Genomic DNA, 23,470 nt, shown 5'->3' on the forward strand with positions numbered 1-23,470 from the left:
CTCTTATCGGTTGACTCGAGAAATCTTTACGTACCGACTCAAATTCGTAAATTGGTAATCGACCCTGCACATCATATGACGCAATTTCATAACCTCTCTATTGAAGAAAGAAGTAAGAACGCACAATTTAATTTAAAATATTTTCGTATTTTGCAATATTTTGCTCTTCATGCAGGTTTCCTATTGTCATCTCCATATTGTAAATTTTATTACAGATGTACCCGTACGTGTCTATGATTCTTTCGACGCCATTATATCCGGAGGAATTGAAATTTGTGGGCTGAAGTCCATGGTCATATCCCGCCGATCGACGAACGTCGAATCTGTACACGAAGAATACAAGTTCATTGCTCACCGCGATCATAACACGATCTCTTTGAAAGATGCGGTGCAAATATCGATACACATCGCGCTTGAATGTTACAATTTGAGAAACGTCAAAGTGATCGAGTTTGTCGAGGACGATGACAAGATTCTACTGGAGGATCTAGTTATTCCAATTGTGGACAAAGTTCTGAGCAACTTGCCATTAGTGCGATCTAATCTGACGTTGGCTGCGATGGAGAACAGATTCGACTGCTCTTTGTTACCACAAAATCTATCGGTCGTACAACCTAACAAAGTGTTAAACGGCGATACGTTCCTAATGGTTGTTGGAGTTGGAGTATTAACGAAAAGTGCACACACATTACTGTCTAATATAATGGCTGGTGGCTTTCTGTTTACCCGAGAGGACCTCAATGTCACATACGACAATGAGTTGCTCCAACAGTACAATTTGAATATCATTTTGGAGAAACGCACGGAACGGGAGTTGGTGTTGCTTCTGAGAAAGGCGCAAAGTGCAATAATAAAAAGAGAAATCGTGCATATAAACAATTACGAGTTTTCGTGGATCGAAAAGCTCAAATCTTCATTGGACACGGACGACGAGACGAACTCACGAGTAACACTTGTTGTGGAAGATGATCCTGAGTGCGGTGTCATAGGATTTGTAAATTGTTTGCGAAAGGAGCCAGGCGGCGACACAGTTAGATGCGTCTTCATTCAGGATAAGAACGCGCCCAAGTTCTCCTTGCAAGAGCCTTTTTACATGAATCAGTTGCGACTAGACTTACCCATTAATGTCTTACGTCCCGGCAAAGTTTGGGGCTCTTACAGACACTTGTCATTATCGCCGCCGGAACCCATACCTGTGCAGTGCGGTTACGTCGCTCAAAGGGTACATAAGGGTTTTGTATACGATAACAAAGTGGACACGGAAAGAAATTTGCATAAAACTTTATCTATCTTTATGCGGAAAACGTCGGAACAACTCAATTTTCATCAAAAGTCAAAACCATTCCTTTACAACAATTTTTTTTATATTAATAATAATACGAAATTATATTGTGAACTTAATTCCTATTAGATCCGAGGTGATATGAGCACAATCCGTTGGGTCGAAGGACGGACATCTCCCAAACTCAGCCGCGAAAATATGATACATAAAATTTACGCGGCACTGAATTTTAGAGATATTATGATAGCTACTGGTAAACTGGCGTTGGAATCCTTCCAAATGATTGAACGAGATATCGATTCTTTCTTAGGCTTTGAATTTGTCGGGTATGATGGGTTTGGACAAAGAATAATGGCGTTATGCTCCGATAGGTGAGAGGATATAATACAAAATATAGTTATTATATCATAGATATAAATTCAATAACAATGTTGTATTGAAGGATATTAGATTTAGCACTAATGTAGATATGTAATGCAGTTATCAATCTTCCCTCCATGATTGAAAGACGACGTCAACTTGAATGAAAACATAATTTATATTTTTAGAGGAATATCAAATGTTGCAATCCAGGACCACGTTATGTCTTGGGTTATTCCCGATGAATGGACATTCGAGGATGCTGCTACAGTTCCGTGTGTTTATGCCACAAGCTGCTACGCTCTCTACGAGAAAGGAAAAATGAAAAGAGGAGACAAAGTTCTCATTCATTCGGGTACCGGCGGTGTTGGTCAAGCCGCGATCCACCTCGCGCTGTACGAAAAGTGCGAAGTATTCACGACAGTCGGAACTTTGAAGAAACGGCAATTCATTAGAGAAACTTTTCCTTCGATCCTTGACGATCATATCGGCAATTCTCGCGACACAAGTTTCGAACAAATGATACTTGAGCAGACACGCGGTCGGGGAGTTGATATCGTATTGAATTCCTTAGCTGAGGAGAAGCTTCAGGCGTCTATTCGCTGCTTGGCAAAAGGCGGTCGATTCTTGGAAATAGGAAAATATGACTTGATCGCCGATAATACTTTAGACAGAATGATTTTTGCGAAAGGCGTCAGTTTCCATGCAATTATGTTAGACAATATAATAAGTTCCGTCTCAAAGAATTACGGAATTATATATAATTATATGTTACAATGTCTGAAAAATGGCTCGATAAAACCTCTTCCAAGGAAAGTCTTTGAAAAGACCAAAGTAGAAGATGCCTTCAGGTATATGGCAACTGGCAAGCACATAGGAAAGGTAATTTCTCGCGCACACTAGAAATTCATATTTTTAATGTTATCGCAACAGCTGCTCTATATATGATCGCAATGAAATTCTGTTATTATCATTCTTATTTTCAGATCCTGATAAAGATACGCGATGAAAACGAGCCATTGAGTCTTCCTATTCTCGCTTATCCCCGATTTTTCTGCAAGTCTCATATGTCTTACATCATTTTGGGCGGATTAGGCGGCTTTGGTCTAGAATTGGCCGACTGGCTGATTCTTCGCGGAGCAAAGAATCTTCTTCTCACTTCGCGGACAGGATTGCGAAACGGTTACCAGCGCTCGAGGGTGGAATTATGGAAGTCCTACGGGGTAAATGTGCAGATTATCGCGAGTGCTGAAGCGTCTGATCACAAGGACGGCGCGTCCATCCTGAACACTGCCATTGAAATGGGACCGGTGGACGCTATATTCAATCTTGCCGTAGTGCTGAAAGATTCTCTCTACAAGAATCAGACAACTGAGTCCTTCGAGGAATCATTTAAACCGAAAGCAATGGCGACGAAAACAATGGACGAGTTGTCCAGGAAAATGTGCCCTGACCTCCGGTACTTTGTTGTCTTCTCATCCGTTTCGTGTGGCCGAGGAAACTCCGGCCAAACTAATTACGGTATGGCCAATTCCATCATGGAGAGAATATGCGAGAGAAGAGTACAAGACGGATTACCTGGGATGGCTATACAGTGGGGCGCGGTGGGTGATGTGGGTCTCGTGGCCGATATGCAAGAGGACAATAAGGAACTGATCATCGGCGGTACTCTACAACAGAAAATACAATCCTGTCTTCAGTCGCTGGACACTTTCATGGTTCTAAATAAGCCGATCGTGGGTAGTATGGTTGTGGCAGAGAAGCGCGCGATATTTGGTGGAATAATGGACATTGTGGAAACTGTAGCTAGTATCATGGGTAATTTTTTCATCATAAACGTGACAAATCTGATGATCATTTCGAAAACTTTTTACGATAAAACATTGAAATTAAAGTTAAAAAATTACAATTAATGATACACACAATGTTAATTGTATTCAGGGTGTTTCACAGAATCCTAACAATTAATATCTATTGTATTTTGGAAAATACAAAAGAATAAGACAGCGTAAGTAAAAGTTGAATGTTCTCATAAGCATTATTGTCTTATGAAGTCAATTTTTTGGTAGCGCAGTGACGAGAAGAATGCAGCTACATTTTTATCTTAAACTGAAGCCCCTGATTTTTCTTTGTACAAGTTAAAATATTCTGCAGAAAGAAGTAGTTAAAATGACCAGAAAGTAAGTAGTTAAATGAATAGACATTTCAGATTCAGATTTTAAAGTAAATATTCGAATGTTCCATCGTACAACAAACATTTGGCAACATTACGGATATGAGACGATATATAATTGCAGCATTTATCACAATTTATCACAAACAGCATTCTTATCACAAAACACAGAAATGGTGAACATGTCTACTTTTGTTCATTGTTTAAAACTTTCATAATGATATATTTTCTTCATTGAATTACAACTCGTTACTGCGTACGATTCTTATTGTTAGACAGGCGTAGACGGTACAATTTTTTCGACGCAATTGAATATTTATAAACAGTGTTCGAAATATCCTTCTAGACACTCGATGCCAAATGTTTATTGTATGGTGGAACGTTCAAACATTTACTTTAATAAATCTTAAATGTCTTATTAACTACTCATTTTTTGGTCATCTTATCCTGCTACCTTTTTACGGAGAATATTTAAAATATCTATTTATACAAAAAATTTACGAAAAATATTTTAAAAATCTACTTATACAAAAAATAAAGGAGTTCTATTTAAAATAAAAATACAATTATATTTTTATGGCCCAACCTTTATTGCACCAATAAAAAATCGATTTCATAAAAAAATAGTGTGCCCACTCAATTCAAGATTAGGATTCAACTTTTCCTTACATCATTTTTTTCTACTGTCCGAAGTGTAATAGATATTAAATGTTACTGTTTTATAAAATACCTATGGCAAGAATGATGTGTGTATTCTTTCTCATACCTTTTGTTGTGATTTATGTGATCATGATAAAAATCCAAGAGCCTTATCTTCTCCTGTCTTTGCTTACTTAGGAATAAAAGATGTGAAAGCGGTTGGACTTCGCACTCCCCTGTCAGAGATGGGTATGGATTCAATGACGGCGGTAGAGATCAAGCAAACGTTGGAGAAAGAATTCGACGTTTATCTTACCGCGCAGGACATTAGAACTCTCACTTTGGAGAAACTCCACAATATGGCCGACAAAGACAAGCGTTTTGAGCAGATTGAGACACTCGATTCGGCGGGTATAAAATTTTTAATTCGTTTAATCAATAATTTAGACATAGTTCCAGATGTTTGCTTGGAGATAACTACAAGAAATAAAGTGGGCACAAAGCGGATATTTCTTCTACCAGGAATCGAAGGTTGCGGGAGCGTATTTAATTCGTTGGCTTCGAAAATCGAAGGTCCCGTGACATGTTTGCAGCACGGAGCAAACAATATCCCCACGAGTGAATCTGTATTGCAGTCGGCTGCCAGTCTGTTACCTGTACGTATTAATATAACAGGGAAGTTGCCTTTTCGATATTTCCGTGATTCCATTCCACTAGATTGGAATTGCGTCACGTCGATCAAGAAACTAATAAGAAAAAACGAACATTTATTTCTCTCTCTTTTTTTGTAGCATATAATATCAAAGATGGAGGGTTCTGCGGAATTCATAATAGTTGGGTATTCATACGGGTCGTTAATCGCTATCGAGTTGACGAGATTGTTGGAGGCGAGAAATTTCACAGGACGGTTAATATTAATTGATGGCACACCGGATTATATGAAAACTCTGAAAGATCAATATTTTCCTTTCACGAATCTTCAGGAATTTCAGAATAATGTTCTCCTAGGCCTTATAGATCTCTTCTACTCTGTCGATACTACATCGGTATGTTGTGTATGGTGAATTTATTGTTATAATATAAGACACGTAATAACGATAATTGTTAACAGGTTTTATTAGAATTGTCTAAACACGACACGTGGAAGAAAAAATGGGATGCTGTCGTCAAATGTCTTTCAGACGATATTGTGCAAGTAACTTCTCTTGAAAATTACAAGATTTATTGTACAACGGTTTATAAGCATCTGATCGCTATTCACGAGTATGATGCGTCCTCATCACCGCCACTGAAATCGCCTATACTATTACTAAAACCTACAACGTCCTACCTGCCTTCTGCCGACGAAAATAGCGACTTGAAAAAGGTAATCTTAATATAAGGAAGCATATCGATGTAGTTTCCGCCTTCGAAAATCAATTGACGACAAAATTAATTATTATTCAGGTAACTGAAGGTAACGTGCAAGTTCGTCGTATCGAAGGTAATCATCTCACGATGTTGGAAAATGATGAACTTGCTGATATTATTAACGAAATATTATCTTGAGAAGTTAATCTTTATAATGTTACAAAAGTTCGTAATTCTGTAAATCGAAGGTATCAAGGTGTGTGGAAATGGAAGGAGAATACGCAGAATATTTATTGTAAACAAGGCAATAATAAAATATTATGATAAAATACTCGATTATTTATTCATGCATGATTAATAAACAAGTATAAATAACTTTCGTCGCCAATATGGAGAAACGTTTATAATTCTAAAAAAGGGTTGCTTACTTTTATTTGATATTTATTCTAAATTCACACATTGCGGCTTTAAATGGCTTCCTATTTTTATACTTTCGTACATTACGTGTCGTCGTTGGCATTTTTCCGTTCTTACTTTAGCTAACATTTAAGTCTCTACTTCACATTCCTTTCTACATTAATTGTGGTCAATTTTGGATTTATATTTGATAAATATATATTCTGATAAACTGGAATAAATTGATATATGCTACTATATTCTGTTATAAATATTTATGATAAATATACCGGATAGGAGATCCACTTGCAATGACCTTTATCTTTACATATATTTGCAAGGTCTCCTTCCTGAGGCCGGATTTATCCCTACTTATATATACCACTGATTAATATCGCATTTAACATTTTTGAACTTAAGGGGATGCTGAACGCTTTCGACAGAGAACTGTCAAAATTTGATATTTTTTCTGTAAAGTTTACGTCGTCTTAAATGCTTCAAAATTAAATATGCTTTTACACGATGAAAGTACGTACAAAAATTAATTGGAGCATCACTCAATATGTGACGAAAGCGATAAAAAATTTTTAAATTAGAATTTCGAATTGTCAGTTAGCGTAATATTTATCTAATACAAAAGTTTTGCAACTTGTATGTACTGAAACTCTGGATGCTCCAAAGAGGAAAAATTTACAAATCATTTCTAACAACTCAAAATTTAGGTAGGAAACTTAAAACGATACGAAAATTTTGCAGAAAAATTTTTAATATATGCGGTTAGATCTTCCGATAAATATGATAATGCAGAGCAGAAAAATAGTTCACGACTGTTCTTCTAGCCAGAGCTGCAATTTTCCCGCAAATGTGATAACGAATAATCCGAATGTATCCTGAGTATATACATATATATATATATATATATATTTACTATTAAATTAATATATGGTTATTAGTATTTTTGTAATAGTTGCCTTTTAATTATAAAAATATCATATAGTATTATTAGTATATAATACTCACATCGTTTTCTGATGCCATTTCCAAACGGATAGGTTGTCGCCAATAATATAATAAAAATAACCTTGCAGTTGTCTCACGGGAATCTCTTGTTGATTAAAGGAAAAGGATGTATATTGACTATTATCAATAATTGTATTTTCAAATCATAATCGATTTCTTGTATCATGCGCGCAGCGACACCAAGTTTGGTCTGTTCTTTTTAGCTGCACTACTGTATTGGTACTGTATTATACTAATACTGCACCAGCGCAGCTAAAAAGAACAGATCAACTGGTGTCGCTACGCGCATGCTACGCGGAATCGATTATCACTTGAAAATACAATTATCGATAATCATTTTATGTCCTTTTCCTTTATCAACAGCGCAAAGACAAGGTTATATTTTTATTATTATATTATTGGTGATCCGTTTGGAAATGGCATCAGAAAACGATGTAAGTATATACTATTAAATATTATATACTATTAAATGGCAATTACAAAAATACTAACAACCATATATTAATATAATTATATATATATATATATATATATATATATATATATATATTGTTGCGCATGTCCGTCTCGCGCGTACCAGGTCCGCGAAATGAACTAACACAGAATTAAAAGAAAAGAAGAACTCCGTTTTATTTCCAATATGTACAGACTCACGAAAATCCTCTCATCTTAACAATATTAAGGAAACACGTCCAGGTCACGTCTACTCGCGGCGACGGCTTGTGACAGACTCTCTGCTATTGTTTTTCAACAAACTCTCGTCGTCCAGACAAACATCCTTCGACTGTCAAAATCCATATGCCTAAGGCTTGCGGACAACGGACGCTTCCACACTCCTTGTGGCCCGTACACAACACTGCTCCCTCTCTCTAGAAATTGTGGTCCCGACAATTCTCCTGAGCAAGGTCATCCTCTTCTTTGACTCCAGAGAATTCCATAGTACTTGTTCTACCCTGAGCTGCTGCTACAGGTTTTTTTTTTTTTTTGGTGACCCTAGTGAAACCCCTTATGGGTACCCACGGGCCCTGGGAGGGCCCTCGGGTTATGTCGGACTCGCACCGACTAAAACACCAGGGGGGTGCCTGCCTTCAAGGGTAGCGGCCGGAAGCACTAGTTCCCTATTCCCTTTCCTAAGCTGCTACAGGTTACCGAACTCCATGTTCTCAATCAAAGGGTTCCGAGGAATTTGACTCCTTGTTCCCAGAGCACCATTCTTATCTTCGTCCTCCAAGAAGTAAACCATCTTCAAGGCCTTTCTAAAAACGATCCGCTTCTCTTTCTCTTCCTCATCCGTCTCCTCCTTGGCTCTTCTTCGAACAAGGGAGGGGGGAACTACCGTGGACCCAACGTTTTATAGAACACCCCGAATCCCTGCCTCGGCATTCGCCCAATGCCCCACGGAAAAATCACGATCAAAAACGGTGGGGGAAGAAGCCTTCTCTCTTTTCTTTTTCCCAGATGTGGTCTTCCGAAACCGCTCTCCAAAATTAAACCTTAAAGTAAAGAAAATGAACGCAAGATTTTGTTCTAAATAATTTTACCATTAAAAATTTACAGGTATCTGATGTCTTCCTTATTTCTGTCTCTCACTAAAAGAAGCTAACCTATCTGCGTGTACTACTTTATTCCTGCTCTTACTCGATTTTCTAATACAATAAACTACTTCATTCAACCATTTTACTATTTCATAAGGTCCTTCCCAATTACTTTGTAACTTTGGAGCTTTCCCAATTTTCCTTTGTGGATTGAAAAACCAAACTTTCTGACCTTCTTCAAATAAACATTTCTTAGCTCCCTGATCCCTGCTGACCCCTGCTCCCTATAATACCACCTTTTAATCTTTTCCGAATTTAAAGTCATTTTCTGCCTAACACTTTAATAAACTTCATCTAATTTTCCTTTTAAATCAGAAACATAATCTCTAAAGTTTGTGACACAATCTTTCGGAGGAGTTCCACAAAGTAAATCTAAAGGTAACTTTAAATCTTTTCCGAAATTCAATTCTGCCGGAGTCATTCCCGTTATTTCATGTTTTGCAGATCTAAATACTAAAAGAAATAACGGAATCCATTTATCCCAATTTTTCTGATTTTCGTCAACAAACTTGGACAAATACTGAAGAATCATTTGATGTTGACGTTCAACTTGCCCATCAGATTGAGGATGAAGAGCTGTAGTCCTTGTCTTTCTAATTCCTAACATTTCTGAAAGTTCCTTAAACAACTGTGATTCAAAATTCCTTCCTTGATCAGTGTGAATTTCTAAAGGCACACCGTATCTCGAAATTACCTGACTGACGAATACTTCAGCTACGGTGTTCGCCCTGATATTTTTCAAAAGAAAAGCTTCAACCCATTTTGTAAAACAATCAACTATGACTGAAAGATATTTATTTCCTGAAGAAGTTATTGGCAGCGGACCAAGTATATCCATCTGAAGTCGTTCAAAAGGAGTTCCAACATTCAAAATCTGAAGAAGAGATTTTTCTTTATCTGAGGGCCCCTTTTTGGCTGCACAAATCCTAAAAGTTCTACACCAATCTTCAATATCCTTTTTACATGTTGCCCAATAAAAACGTTTTCGAATTTTCCCTAAAGTTTTATTAATACCAAAATATTCTCCAGAAGGAGCGTCACGTGCCTCTTCCAAAATCCGTTTAACTTCCGAACGTGGAACAATAACTTGAAGAATACTTCCTTTGAGATTGGGTACTTGCCATTTTCTATGAAGAATTCCATTCTCAACAATTAAAGTGTCCCAGTAGGATAAATAAATTTTTGAAGAAATATCTCCATTCGCCATCTCCTCCCGAGTAGGACGTCTATCGGATTCTGTTCGCGCTTTTCGCGGACGGCGCATCTCGAATCTGATGAAATGCATGAGCGCCGGTTCCCGCGACGCACGATTGCTGGATTCGTCTCGCGTGAGGCGCAAAGGGACGAAAATCGCTTGCTTCGTCAAGCGGTGAGGAGCAAAGAGTCAGACACTTCGAAGTTGGCGGATACAGATCTTTATTCTTATCGAACGCTCGTGGTCAGCTGAATATCGATAGTTGTGCGGACCCGACGCGATTTACTTTCCGATGACAGATTATGCTCGGCGTGATCTTTTCCGACCGACCGAGAACGCAAGCGCTTAAAGTCGGATTGTCGTGGAATACGATCGGCGAATTCTCCTTTGCTTTGTTGAGATCCGGACCAGGCTCGCGCTGGCGAAGAACGATGGTCCTTCTCTTCACAAGGTTTCGGAGCGCAAATCAAAATTAAAGTCGGTGCTTACCGAGTTAGCGCGCGCTCACGTGTCGCAGAAATTGATTCAGTTATTTCGGAGATGATTCGCAAAACGGTCCAAAAGAAAGAGAACGAGCTCGACAACTTCTCGAATATACAGGGTGCGTACGGTATTTGAGGACAAATTGACATTAAAACTAATTTGTTCATATTTTTTGCAAAATTTATTATAATTCCATGAAATTTTTACACGACGTTAATTGACTCCTAGACTATACAATTACTCAATAAAATCTCCATTAGCGGCAATAACGGACTCAATCCGGGGTCGGAAACGATTGCATGCCAGAATCAAATGCTTTTTGTTCATTTTGATCATTGTTATTGTTATAGCATCTTTCAGTAATGAAATATTATTATGAGGATGTTTATTGGTCTCCCGCTCAACTACGCCCCATACGTAATAATCCAGGGGATTAAGGTCTGGGGAGCTAGGTGGACATAAGTTTGGGGTAATGTGGTCATAGAAATTTTCGGTCATCCAATTTTGTGTCGTCATGGCTTTGTGTGAAGGAGCAGAGTCTTGCTGGAATATGTATGGTCTGTCCCCACGTACACTATCAATCCATTTTCACAAATGTTTCTAAAACCTCGATGTAGGCGGCAGCATTCACCCGAAGCCCCTGACGAAAGAAGTGGGATGGCATAACATGTCCTTCGTTGCTCACAACTCCTAAAACCATGACAGTTGCTGGAAACTTCGTGTGCATAACACGGGGAACCTCTGTAGGATGTGAGTATAACCACTTGTCATTTCTCCGATTGAAATCTCCGATTTTTGTCTTGGTCGAAATTTTTTTCGTCAGAAAAAAACCACAACATGTTAGGAACTTCAGGGTGCTTAAGCTTGTTCAAAAGACGTTTTCCTCGGATAAGTCTCTGTTCCCGAGTTTGTGCCGACATAAACTGTCCTCTGCGCATAACGTAGGACGTATAGCGGAGGTCTTCGTGGACAACTCGACGGATTAGGCTCTCAGAGACATTCAGGTCCCTCGCAATGGCCCTCATGGACTTTGAAGGGCTTTCGTCAACGATCTCTTGCACTTGTTCGACAAATTGTGTATTTCTAGTAGTGTCCGAACGTTCCTCATATTTTTTGCGTTTTGCAACAGTTTCTACATCGCCAGCTGATGCTTCCAATTCACGACGAACCTTATGTACGAATGATCGGGCGCAATTGAGAAAATTGGAGATTTCTAAATCGGTGTGTTTCGCGCATATAGCGACGATAACTGCATGTCTCTTCATTTCTTGCGTTATTTTATAGTCCTCCATTGATGATCTGACAAGAAAAAAACAAACAAAATTGTTCTCCAGAAATTACATTCACATATATGAGTGTCCTCAAATACCGTACGCACCCTGTATTACTATAATAGTACCGTAACTTTTGTTAATTTAATAATTTTGAAATTTCCAAAGGTCGATAAGTTAACAAAAGTTAGGGCACTATTATAGTAATATGTTCTTGATAGTAAATAAAATAAAAAAGTAATTTTTTCTTTCGACGAATAGTTAGCGAGATATCGTAAGTTAAGTGGTGAAAAAATTACCAAGTTTTTCTTAAATATCTAAAAAAATATTAAGCAAATAAAAAAATGTTTCAGACAAAAGTTGTTCAAATTAGTTGGTCGAAAAAGATGATATAATAAAAGATTGGAATTTCTATTTAAGAAAATTGATGATTAATGAATATCTCGAAAGTGGCGCCATCTATAAACAAAATGCTATCACTGTCTTATGTCCCCCTTCAAGCCAAACAACTTTTGTTTAAAACATTTTTCGATTTAACGCGGTGTTTTTGAGATATTTGAGTGGGTCCTTTAAAATGGGACACCCTGTATATATATATATATATATATATATATAGGGTGTCTTATATATATACAGGGTGTCTCAGAACTTTGGGACACGGCCTACGTAGGGATATAGAGCTAAGTGAGAGGAACAAAAAAGTCCTGTGCCATAATGTGAAAATCGTAATAGTTTTTTAATTATAACAGCGCAAAGTTAGGCGTTTTTCACGCCCAGCGCGACCTATAGACGCTCCGCGGCAAACTATGTGCGCAGGGGCTGAACGATAACGCAGCTCGCGCTGATCGTCGCGCGGCGTCAAAGCGCTAAGACGCCATCGCGATAATCAGCGCGAGACGTGTTATCGCTCAGCCCCTACGCACACAGCTTGCCGCAGAGTGTCTATAGGCCGTGGTAGGCGTGGAAAATGCCAAACTTTACGCGGTTATTACTAAAAAACTATTACGATTTTCACATTATGGTACAGGACTTTTTTGTTCTTCTCACTTAGCTCTATGTCCCTACGGAGCCCGTGTCCCAAAGTTCTGAGACACCCTGTATATACATATATATCAGGTGTAGTAAAAAGAAATCCATTATTTTTCCAATAGATGGCTTTAGTTATCTGTATCTCGCGTTGTATAAGTCCGATCGGGTTCCACTAGATGGCGTTAGAAAGATGAGATTTCGTACTAAAAAAACTTTTCTGACAGTTTTGTGATTAGTTGACTCAGTTTTGTTTGAGCGCGCGTCAAAGATGGACACTAGCAAAGAGAAAATACGCTATATTTTACAGTTTTTCTTCGATAAAGGCGAAAACGCAAGCCAGGCAGCTGAAAATGTGAATAGTGTTTATGGTCCTGATAATGTAACAGCCAATCACGCGCAATTTTGGTTTCGTCGATTCCGTTCCGGTAATTTCGATGTCAAAGATGCACCACGCACTGGAAGGCCAATTGTCGAAAATATCGATAAAATCATGGACATTGTCGAGTCCGACCGTCATGTAAGCACTGTTTCGATTGCCCAAGAGCTAAAGATTGCACAAAAAACCGTTTGGAACCATTTGAATAAGGCTGGATACAAAAAGAAGCTCGATGTATGGGTGCCACACGAGTTAACGCAAAAGAACCTCATGGACCGAATTTCCATCTGCGAATCGCTGCTGAATCGCAACAAAATCGACCCATTTCTGAAGCGATTGGTCACTGGTGATGAAAAGTGGATCACTTACGACAACGTCAAGCGAAAACGGTCGTGGTCGAATCGCGGTGAGCCGACGGAAACGGTGGCCAAGCCAGGATTGACGGCCAGGAAGGTTTTGTTGTGTGTTTGGTGGGAATGGCAGGGAATTATCTACTATGAGCTGCTCCCCTACGGCAAAACTCTTAACTCGGAACTGTACTGTCAACAATTGGACCGTCTGAAGGAAGCAATCGCCCAGAAGCGGCCAGCTTTGGCCAATAGGAGAGGAATTGTGTTCCATCAGGACAATGCCAGGCCACACACATCGATAGTGACTCGCCAGAAGTTCCGGGAGCTTGGTTGGGAGGTTCTTATGCATCCACCTTATAGTCCGGACCTGGCACCAAGTGATTACCATCTGTTCCTGTCCATGGCGAACAATTTTGCTGGTGAAAAATTCGCTTCAAGAGAGGCTTGTGAAAATCGACTGTCTCAATTTTTTGCCAATAGGACGAGGGCTTCTATGAGAGAGGCATAATGAAATTATCTTCAAAATGGCAACAAGTTATCGAACAAAACGGCGCATATTTGACCTAAATCGGATCATTCTAACTATGGTAATTAAAGCCTTCAATTTCATGCAAAAATAATGGGTTTCTTTTTACTATACCTGATATATCTATACAGGGTCATCGAAAAGTATCGGATCCCCCCTAATATCTTCAGTTAAAATGCATTTTGGAGAAAATATCCAATAGCAAAGTTATATGGTTTCAAGCGGGGAGTAAGACGATGACCTTGACTTTGACCTTGACCATGTCCTTCAAGGTCATCTCAAGGTCAACCTTATTTTTTTTAATGGAACCCCCAACATTTTATTGCATATTCTTATAGCTTATCTCGAGAGCTTTCCAAAATATTATAATAAACCATTTTTTCATTAAGTACTTTTTGAGTTATAAAGGTTTGAAGTTAACAATTTGTTAAGTGGTGTGTGATTCCGGCCAGTTAAGGCAAGAGTGGTATATGATTACGGCCATTTAAGGCAAGAGTGGTGTGTGATTCCGACCAGTTAAGGCGAGCCTTTCATTCCAATTGGTTAGCTTGGGCAAAATATTCAATTGTACCAAACAATTCACAACATATGCTCAAATTGTTGCCCTTCAACAGCCTGGCAATGTGCCAATCTGTTATAAACCGCTGAAACCGCATTCCGGAACGTTTCCGGCGGTATTAGTTCTATCTCTCGAGTTATTCTCCCTCTTAAATCATCTAAATCTTGAGGCTTGATGGCATAAACTTTACTTTTCAAGTAACCCCACAAAAAAAGTCAAGTGGGTCAAGTCCGGAGACCGAGGTGGCCACTTAATATAACCCCCTTTCGCCCTATCCACCTGTCTTGAAAAACCTCATTCAAATATTGACGGACAATGACACCATAATGAGGTGGAGCTCCATCCTGTTGGAAATAAATTTCATCCATATTTCCACCAGCTATGTCTCGAATAGCTGGAACAATTTGTTCGCGAAGCATGACTGTGTATACTTGTGCTGTCAAATTGCCTTCAATGAAGAAAGGGCCAACTGGTCTACTATTAAGGATACTAGCCCATACGTTAACTTTTTGTGGATATTGGGTATGATTGTCTCTTTTCCAATGAGGATTAACGTCACTTTAGTATCTACAATTGTGTCTATTTGCATTTCCAGTCAGTTCAATGTTGCTTCATCAGAGAAAACAATATTATTAAGTAATAGAGGATCGTCGACAATCATCTCCATCATAAGATCACAAAATTCGATGCGTCTATCAAAATCGTCTTCGGACAACTCTTGGACCAAATGGAGTTTGTATGGATGCCATTTATTCAATTTCAGAATTTTACTGACAGATGCATGACCGATTTCGTGTTCTTGTGCAACGCGATTGATAGAAATGTGGGGACTTTCAACGAAAGACTGTAAAACATCTAATGCCTTATCATTATTTGTTGCTGTTTTACGTCTACCAGATCTTGGGCGGCTTTTAACGCTATCAATGTCCTCAAAACGTTGAATAGTACGGATTACAGTACTTTTGGAGTCCTATTATTTTCATTCCGAAAATTTTCATTAAATAATCGCGTTACTGTTTTATACCCTCTTTGTTGATCTCCCCATCCTCGCATCATTAACAGTTGTTATTCGATCTCTTTCAGAAAGCTCCGCCATTCCTAATTAGAGCAAAGAAGAATTAATCAGGTAAATGATAGGAAATTGATCTAAATAATTAAGTAGAGAAAAATACTAATTATTAAGTGATGGTCCAACTATCGATTTGTTTATTTCAACCAGCACTAGCAAAAAGCTCGTTGAGCAACTGAAAATCTAATAGGTCAATTAATAATATTTACGAAAAAATTCTGGGCTATTGGAAATAAAATGAAGATGTTTGGGACAATCAATTGAAGCGCAATGGCTTCTTTTGTTACAGAAACAATTTTTGGGGCTGTTCGTTTTCGTCCACGAGGTGACTGCTGCTCGTTAAGAAGAAGACAGCACTGCATCAAAGATTCAAATCAGTGATTCGCATTGTTTGCTCAAGAGCTTGTATTACTATTGGTGGCTGCGAGAGTGAGACAATAAAGATCGGCCCCGCCAACGCTTTCGGGCAGATTAACACCTTCGGACATCACGCATTCGAGCAGCTTCTCGCGATCACCTTCGGGCAGTTTTCCGCCATAGCCTACTAGCATAACCGCTTGAAGCGGTACAACTTTGCTATTGGATATTTTTCCAAAATGCATTCTTACTGAAAAATATTAGGAGGAACCGATACTTTTCGATTAATGTATTGGGTGTGTGAATATGACTCCGTCCTTTCCCAACAGATGTTGCTTATAGTATTGTGAACGTGTACTAATAACTGGCAACACTTGTATTCGATAGTACTTCATGTCAACTTTCAAACGCACTACGTGAAATTTGCTTTAAGTGTAAGCAACAAGTGTTTAATCCTACTTGAAAATGTCGGTTTTCGTTCCAAACAAACATCATTTGCGGGAAGTATTATTACACTATTTTATTGCAAAGAAAAATGCAGCGGAAACTTATCGTTTGCTTGTGGAGATTTACGGTGATCATGCTCCATCTAATATAACTTGTAAGGAATGGTTTCGACGATTTCAAAATAATGATTTTGGAACTGAGGACAAAGAACATGGGAAACCACCAAAAAAATTTGAAGATGCTGAATTGGAAGCATTATTGACAGAGGATTGTTGCTAAACTCAATCCGAATTGGCTGTAGCATTGAATGTTGAACGATCAACTGTTGCAAAATGTTTAAAAGCAATGGGAATGATTCAAAAAGTTGGTAACTGGGTTCTATATGATTTGAAAGAAAGAGACATCGAACGTCGAAAAACAATTTGTGAAATGCTGCTTCAAAGACAGCAAAGAAAAGGATTTTTGCATCGAATAGTCACGGGAGATGAAAAATAGATATATTATGAGAATCCTAAACGCTAAAAAGCTTGGGTGAAGCCAGGTGAACCCGGCCCATCACAGCATTCTCAAAGAGAAATATTCACTGTGCCAAGGTTATGCTCTGTATTTGGTGGGATCAGAGAGGTGTTGTATATTATGAGTTGCTCGAACCTTCTGAAACTATTAAAGAAGAAGTTTACCGACGACAACTAATGCGTTTGAAGCGAGCCATAGAAGAAAAACGGCCAGAATGGGTGAATAGGCACAGCAAATTAATTCTTCAGCATGATAATGCCAAACCGCATACCGCAGAAGTCGTGAAAAGATATTTAGATGGACAGGACTGTGAAGTGCTACTCCACCCGCCATATTCGCCAGACATAGTTCCTTCAGATTACTACTTATTCCGGACGATGCAATCAGATCTTACGGGAGAACGGTTCACTTCATACGAAAGTATCAAAATTTGGCTTGATAATTGGATCAGCTCAAAAGACCAGGACTTCTTCAGGCAAGGAATACATAAATTACCTGAAAGATGGGCGAAGGTTGTAGCTGCAGATGGAGCATACTTTCAATAACCTTTTCTTTAATTTTCTAAACAAACAAATATGTTTTATTTTAACAAAAAAGGGCGGAGTCATATTCACACACCCAATATTTTTTTTAAACCAATTAATTGGTCTCATTATTTCACGCACAAAAGTATTAAGGTTATGATTACTGAAAACTAAATAATATTTTACAAGATATTTTACATTTTGTGTCAAAAAATTGTTAACTTCAAACCTTTATAACTCAAAAAGTACTTAATCAAAAAATGGTTCATTATAATGTTTTGGAAAGCTCTCGAGATAAGCTATAAGAATATGCAATAAAATGTTGGGGGTTCCATTTAAAAAAATAAGGTTGACCTTAAGATGACCTTGAAGGACATGGTCAAGGTCAAAGTCAAGATCATCATCTTACTCCCCGCTTGAAACCATACAACTTTGCTATTGCACATTTTCTCCAAAATGCATTCTAACTGAAGATATTAGGGGAGTCCGATACTTTTCGATGACCCTGTATATACAGGGTATTTGATAGCTGATCATGCAGACGAAAGTTGGAGATAGATTGGGTGTAGCCGAGAAGAAAAATCATGTACCATAATGTCAAATTGCCAATAGTTATCGAGTTATTAATTAAAACATGTGAGCCAACGAGCGCGTAAGGAGCGGAGGGCGGCCGCAGTAAGCACGTAGACATTTGATACAGGCAGAGTCAATGAGTGACGGTAGGCAAGCGCGGGCGGCGAGGGACAACGTAAGCGACAAGAGGCAATCGCGCGCGACGAGGAGCGAGCGAGCTTTTTCTTTATAGCTTTTTCCTTATAGCCCGCTCGCTCCTCGTCGTTCGCGCTCACTCGCTCTTCGTCGCGCTCGCTCGCCTCTTGTCGCTTGCGCTCGCTCGCTCCTCGTCGTTCGCGCTCGCTCGCTCCTCGTCGCGCACGCTCGCCTCTTGTCATTTACGTTGCCCCTCGCCGCGCGCGCTCGCCTACCGTTACTCGCTGACTCCGCCTGTATCAAATGTCTACGTGCTTACTGCGGTCGCCATCCGCTCTCTACGCGCTCGTTGGCTCACATGTTTTAATTAATAACTCGATAACTATTGGCAATTTGACATTATGGTACATGATTTTTCTTCTCGGCTACACCCAATCTATCTCCAACTTTCGTCTGCATGATCAGCTATCAAACACCCTGTATATAAAGCATTATTGCATACAAATTATATTACAAATGTTGCTGCAATGTTACACTGCAATGTTACTGCAATATTTCATTGCAATATTGCTGCAAACGGATATTTTACCTTTGCTGCAAGATTGCAGCAACTTTCACATTGTTTCTATTGTATGTATTGTAATACAATGTTGCAATCTTGCAAAACAACTGTTGTTGTTGCAATGTTGCTGCAACAGTGCTGTGCTATATGGATAGTTATAGTATATGGTTGGTTGGTTCTATTTCTGGCTCCGGAATGTATTGAAACAGTGTCCACATGCCATTTTCCAGATAGCATTGAAAGGTGAGGTTTTATAGGGTTTGATGAGTGTTCAGAAGGAATTTGTCTATTTCCTCAAAGACGTGTATGTTCCCAAAGTCGAACGCTGCTGTATGTAAGTCTTCAACCGAGAAATTAGCGTCCTTGTAAAACAATTTCAAAAGGAAGCGATCCGATTCCGCCGAGTATAAAGGGCACTTAAAGAGAATGTTCTATATTGCGCTGTCTCCATCCGCATACACAACTCTCATCTATGCATATATCTTTGTCATTCAGATGAATTCCTGTCGCAATATGATGCGACCTTATTCTAGCCATCAAGGTGATCGTGCTCCTCCTATAGTTGCCCAAATCTCTGAACCAAGGAGTGGATAATAAGGCAGATAAGTGCTCGAAATATCTTTTCCCCTTGTATCTGAATTCTTGCGTAAGTTCATGTACAGCATGAGCTTTATCCTTTAAAAGTTGCTCATAAATTACATCCTCCGGTAAAACAGAGCAATATTTCCCATCCGGGATTTCAGAACTCAGAGATCCAAGTTTAGCAAGCAGGTCAGCCATTTCGTTGCCAGAGATATCCCTATGTCCCAGGATCCAGACTAACAGTATTTCCATGCCTCTGTATTCCGCCATCTGTAGTTTGTATCTGATGTTAAATGACAGTTCCGATCCGGTTCCTTCCAAGTAGAGATTACTTAGCTGGGTTAATACGCTCATCGAGTCCGTAACAATTCCAACTCTTCTTATATTCTCCTGTAGTGAGATGTCAGTAGCACGCAGAATGGCCATGCTTTCAACCAGGAAAGTGATATGGGAGTCGTGTACATGGATCGCCTCTCTGGCTTCAGGGAAAGGAGAATACACCCCGTACTCAGCCTCACCATCAGGGAGCACAGAACCATCCGTGTATATTTCTCTGTCCAGGTTAAGATTGCGAATGTCAGCGGCGGCAAGCCTCAAAATCCCTTCCGAGGATAATCTTTTGTTGTTGTTGTACCAAAATTTACCTATCCTCTTTTTAAACTCACACAGCACTACAATATTGCAGTAATATTGAAGCAATATTATAATATCGTAGCAATATTACAAAATCACTAGATTATTATATAATATTCCAGCAATATTATCACAATATTACAGAGTGATATATCAGATTACAATATCACTGGAATATTACTGCAATGTTACAATGTGACTATCGTATGGCAACATAATGACAATATTACAACAATATTGCGCGATGATAAATCTCATTGCAATATCACAAGAATATTGCCGCTATATTCCAACATGATAGACCGCTACGTAATATTTCTGAATATCGCAGTAATACTTCAATGTGATATATCAATCTACAATCTACAATATCTACAATATCGCGATATCTACAATATCGCAGGAATATTATAACAATGTTGCGAAGTGATATATCAGACAGATTGAATAAATCAGCATTATAAAGTGAAAAAACGTTAGAAAAATCGATATAAGATGAAATTCGTGATTTCGGCTGCAATGTTGAGTCCGCCATATTGAAAAAAAATTTAGAAAAAAACTACCCACATATTTTTAAGGTACAAATATTAATAACGCAATCTTTGTAGTTTCCGGTATAAAATAACAATTTTTTTTAAGAAATCAATGATTTTCATAAAAGACAGACTGAAGAAAATACGCCGTTTTGTTTAGATCTAAATGGTCAAATTGTAAAAAGCTTACCCGAAAACTCTTAAAAAAATTATTCCCGAAAAGAATTATTATCGATTTCTTTAATATCTGTTAGCTCAAAGTTTATAGTCACGCTATTGACGGTTGCTGTACTCAGTTTCAGAATCCTTTACTGAATAAGAAATAAAATTTTTTCGATTTGCGAAAAGTTCTTATTGAGAACTTCTATAAACATTATTCTTTATGCTATCATTATATTTATATTTCTATTATTGAAAATTGTCTTATATATATATATATATATATATATACGTTAATATTACATCTGTATTTTTATTATAAAAATGATAATGATAAGATACTGATTTTAATAAAAACTTTTTAGCAATTATGGTTTATAGCATCTTACAAATCTTATAAAATTTATGATTCTGAAGCTATGATTACCGAAAATATTTGCGTTTTGACTTAACTTAAGATGAGCGATATATTAGACAATATCACTGGAATATTACTGCAATGTTACAATGTGACTATCATATGGCAACATAGTGGCAATATTACAACATTATTGCGCGATGATAAATCTCATTGCAATATCACAGGAATATTGCCACTATATTCCAGCATGACAGATCGCCACGTAATATTTCAGATTATCGCCGCAATACTGCAGTGTGAAACAATTTATATACAGAGTGTCCCATTTTAATGTCACATCACAAATATATCAGAAACACTGCGTTAAATCAAAAAATGTTTCAGACAAAAGTTGTTTGGCTTGAAAGAGGACAAGAAAGCGATAGCATTTTGTTTATAAATGGCGCCACTTTTGAGATTATTATATTCTTGATAGTAAGTAAAGTAAAAAAGTCTAATACTATTTTTTCTTTCGACGAATAGTTAGCGAGATATCGTAAGTTAAATGTTGAAAAAGTTACCAAGTTTTCCTTAAATATCTCAAAAAATATTAACCAAATAAAAAAATGTTTCAGACAAAAGTTGTTCAAATTAATTGGTAGAAAAAGAAGATATAATAAAAAGTTGGGATTTTCATTTATAAAAATTGATTGTCAGTGAATATCTTGAAAGTGGCACCATCTATTAACAAAATGCTATCGCTGTCTTATGTCCCCCTTCAAGTCAAACAACTTTTGTCTGAAACATTTTTTTATTTAACGTAGTGTTTTTAAAGCGTGATCTACAATGGCCGTAAGCAATAAGAAAAAAGCGCGAACAGTAAGAAATGGACCAACCACAGTTGATTATTTTTGTCATAATCTACTGTGATTGGTTTATTTCTTACCGCTTACGCTTACTTCTTACTGCTTACTGGCATTGTAGACCACGCTTGAGATATTTTTGCGAGATTTATGCCTAGGACATTAAGTATTTTTGCAATATTGCTGTGATATTTATGCAATGTTTCAGTAATATTCCTGCAATATTGCAGCAACATTTAAGAAATATTGTAGCAACATTCCTGCACGATTGCAGTAATATTTCGGCAATATTTTGCAATTTTTCTGCAGTATTGTGGCTATATATTCCTACAAGATTGTGGCGATATTTCAACAACATTGTGGCAATAATCCTGTGATATTGTGACAATATTCCGACAACATCATAACAATATTCCCGCAATATTTTTGCGAGACTTATGCCTAGGACATTAAATATTTCTGCAATATTGTTGTCATATTTATGCAATATTTTAGTAATATTCCTGCAACATTTCTGTAATATTCCTGCAATATTGCGGTACTATGTGCTAAAAAATTTTTAATATTATTAAAAGTATTAAGATAAATATTGATTTTGAAAAGTCTCAGCGAGAATCTGTGATAGAAGGAAGGGAGTTTGTTAAGTTTGCCAAGATCTGTCAGAGCTACTTGTTTGTCATTAATAAAGCTGTAATAGGAATTTGGCGGAATGTATTGATTTGGTTTCAGAGTCCTCTCCTTAGACCACATGTGACTATTTTTGATAAAGTAAACTAAAGGGTTATTGCCCTTGTAGCTTTTGATGCAAATTTTCTTTTCTAGGAATCTCCACCTATGCCAAAGAGGCCATTCCGCGATTTGGTCAAGTAATATGTTCGTCGGAGTCGTAGACATAAGTCCTAGAATAATGCGAGCGCATCTGAATTGAATTCTGCTCAAAGGTAATAGCCGATGTGGAGTAGTCTCCGTGAGGACCAAGCTCCCCCCAGTCTAACACAGATCTGATGAGACCTCTGTAAACTATGAGAAGGGTGGCGGGATGACACCCCCATTTAATACTAGCAAATGACTTGAGAAGATTGACACGTTTCAGGAAATTCTAATTTTGGTTATCTGAGTCTTCCAGCTTAGGTTTGTATCAAACGAAAAACCCAAAAACGTGGCGCCTGGAGAAATCGGAATTATTTCGTCATGTAACTTTAGGAATGAGTCTATTCTATTAATGTGATTTTGGATTGTGCTGAATCTATGTGATTCATGAAATATGCACCATTTAGTTTTGTTGAGAGAGATTTTAAGGTCTATAGCCTCAAGGTTTTTATTCAGAATTAAGAGGTCTTTCTGTAGTGTCTTATATATCTCCCCCACGCAGGAGTCCGCAGAGAAAATCACAACATCGTCCGCATATGAAAGAATGTGTCTTATTATTCAAGTTTAGATGGATTCTAGATATATAGATATTAAAGAGGAGAGGGCTCAGTACCGAACCTTGAGGAACTCCTCGATTACTCAGCCTAGTGCCCAAGTGATTACCACCAAAATATCCCTTCACCCTCCTGTCTTTAAGCATAAA

At 38.0% G+C, this 23,470-nt stretch overlaps 1 protein-coding gene across 1 annotated transcript; it reads left to right on the forward strand.

The window, feature by feature from the left end:
- The first annotated feature begins 6 nt into the window (after positions 1–6).
- On the forward strand, positions 7–6,123 carry LOC105186441 (fatty acid synthase-like). Its single transcript, XM_025299421.1, has 9 exons — positions 7–112; positions 216–1,222; positions 1,412–1,653; positions 1,831–2,524; positions 2,629–3,460; positions 4,653–5,110; positions 5,246–5,500; positions 5,566–5,820; positions 5,901–6,123. The coding sequence occupies exons 1-9, from the start codon at positions 76–78 to the stop codon at positions 6,000–6,002; spliced, it is 3,882 nt and encodes a 1,293-aa protein (XP_025155206.1). The 5' UTR covers positions 7–75; the 3' UTR covers positions 6,003–6,123.
- Positions 6,124–23,470: the final 17,347 nt, after the last annotated feature.

This window comes from Harpegnathos saltator, unplaced genomic scaffold (assembly GCF_003227715.2).
Source record: "Harpegnathos saltator strain DR-91 unplaced genomic scaffold, Hsal_v8.6 scaffold275, whole genome shotgun sequence".
NCBI classification, from domain to species: domain Eukaryota; kingdom Metazoa; phylum Arthropoda; class Insecta; order Hymenoptera; family Formicidae; genus Harpegnathos; species Harpegnathos saltator.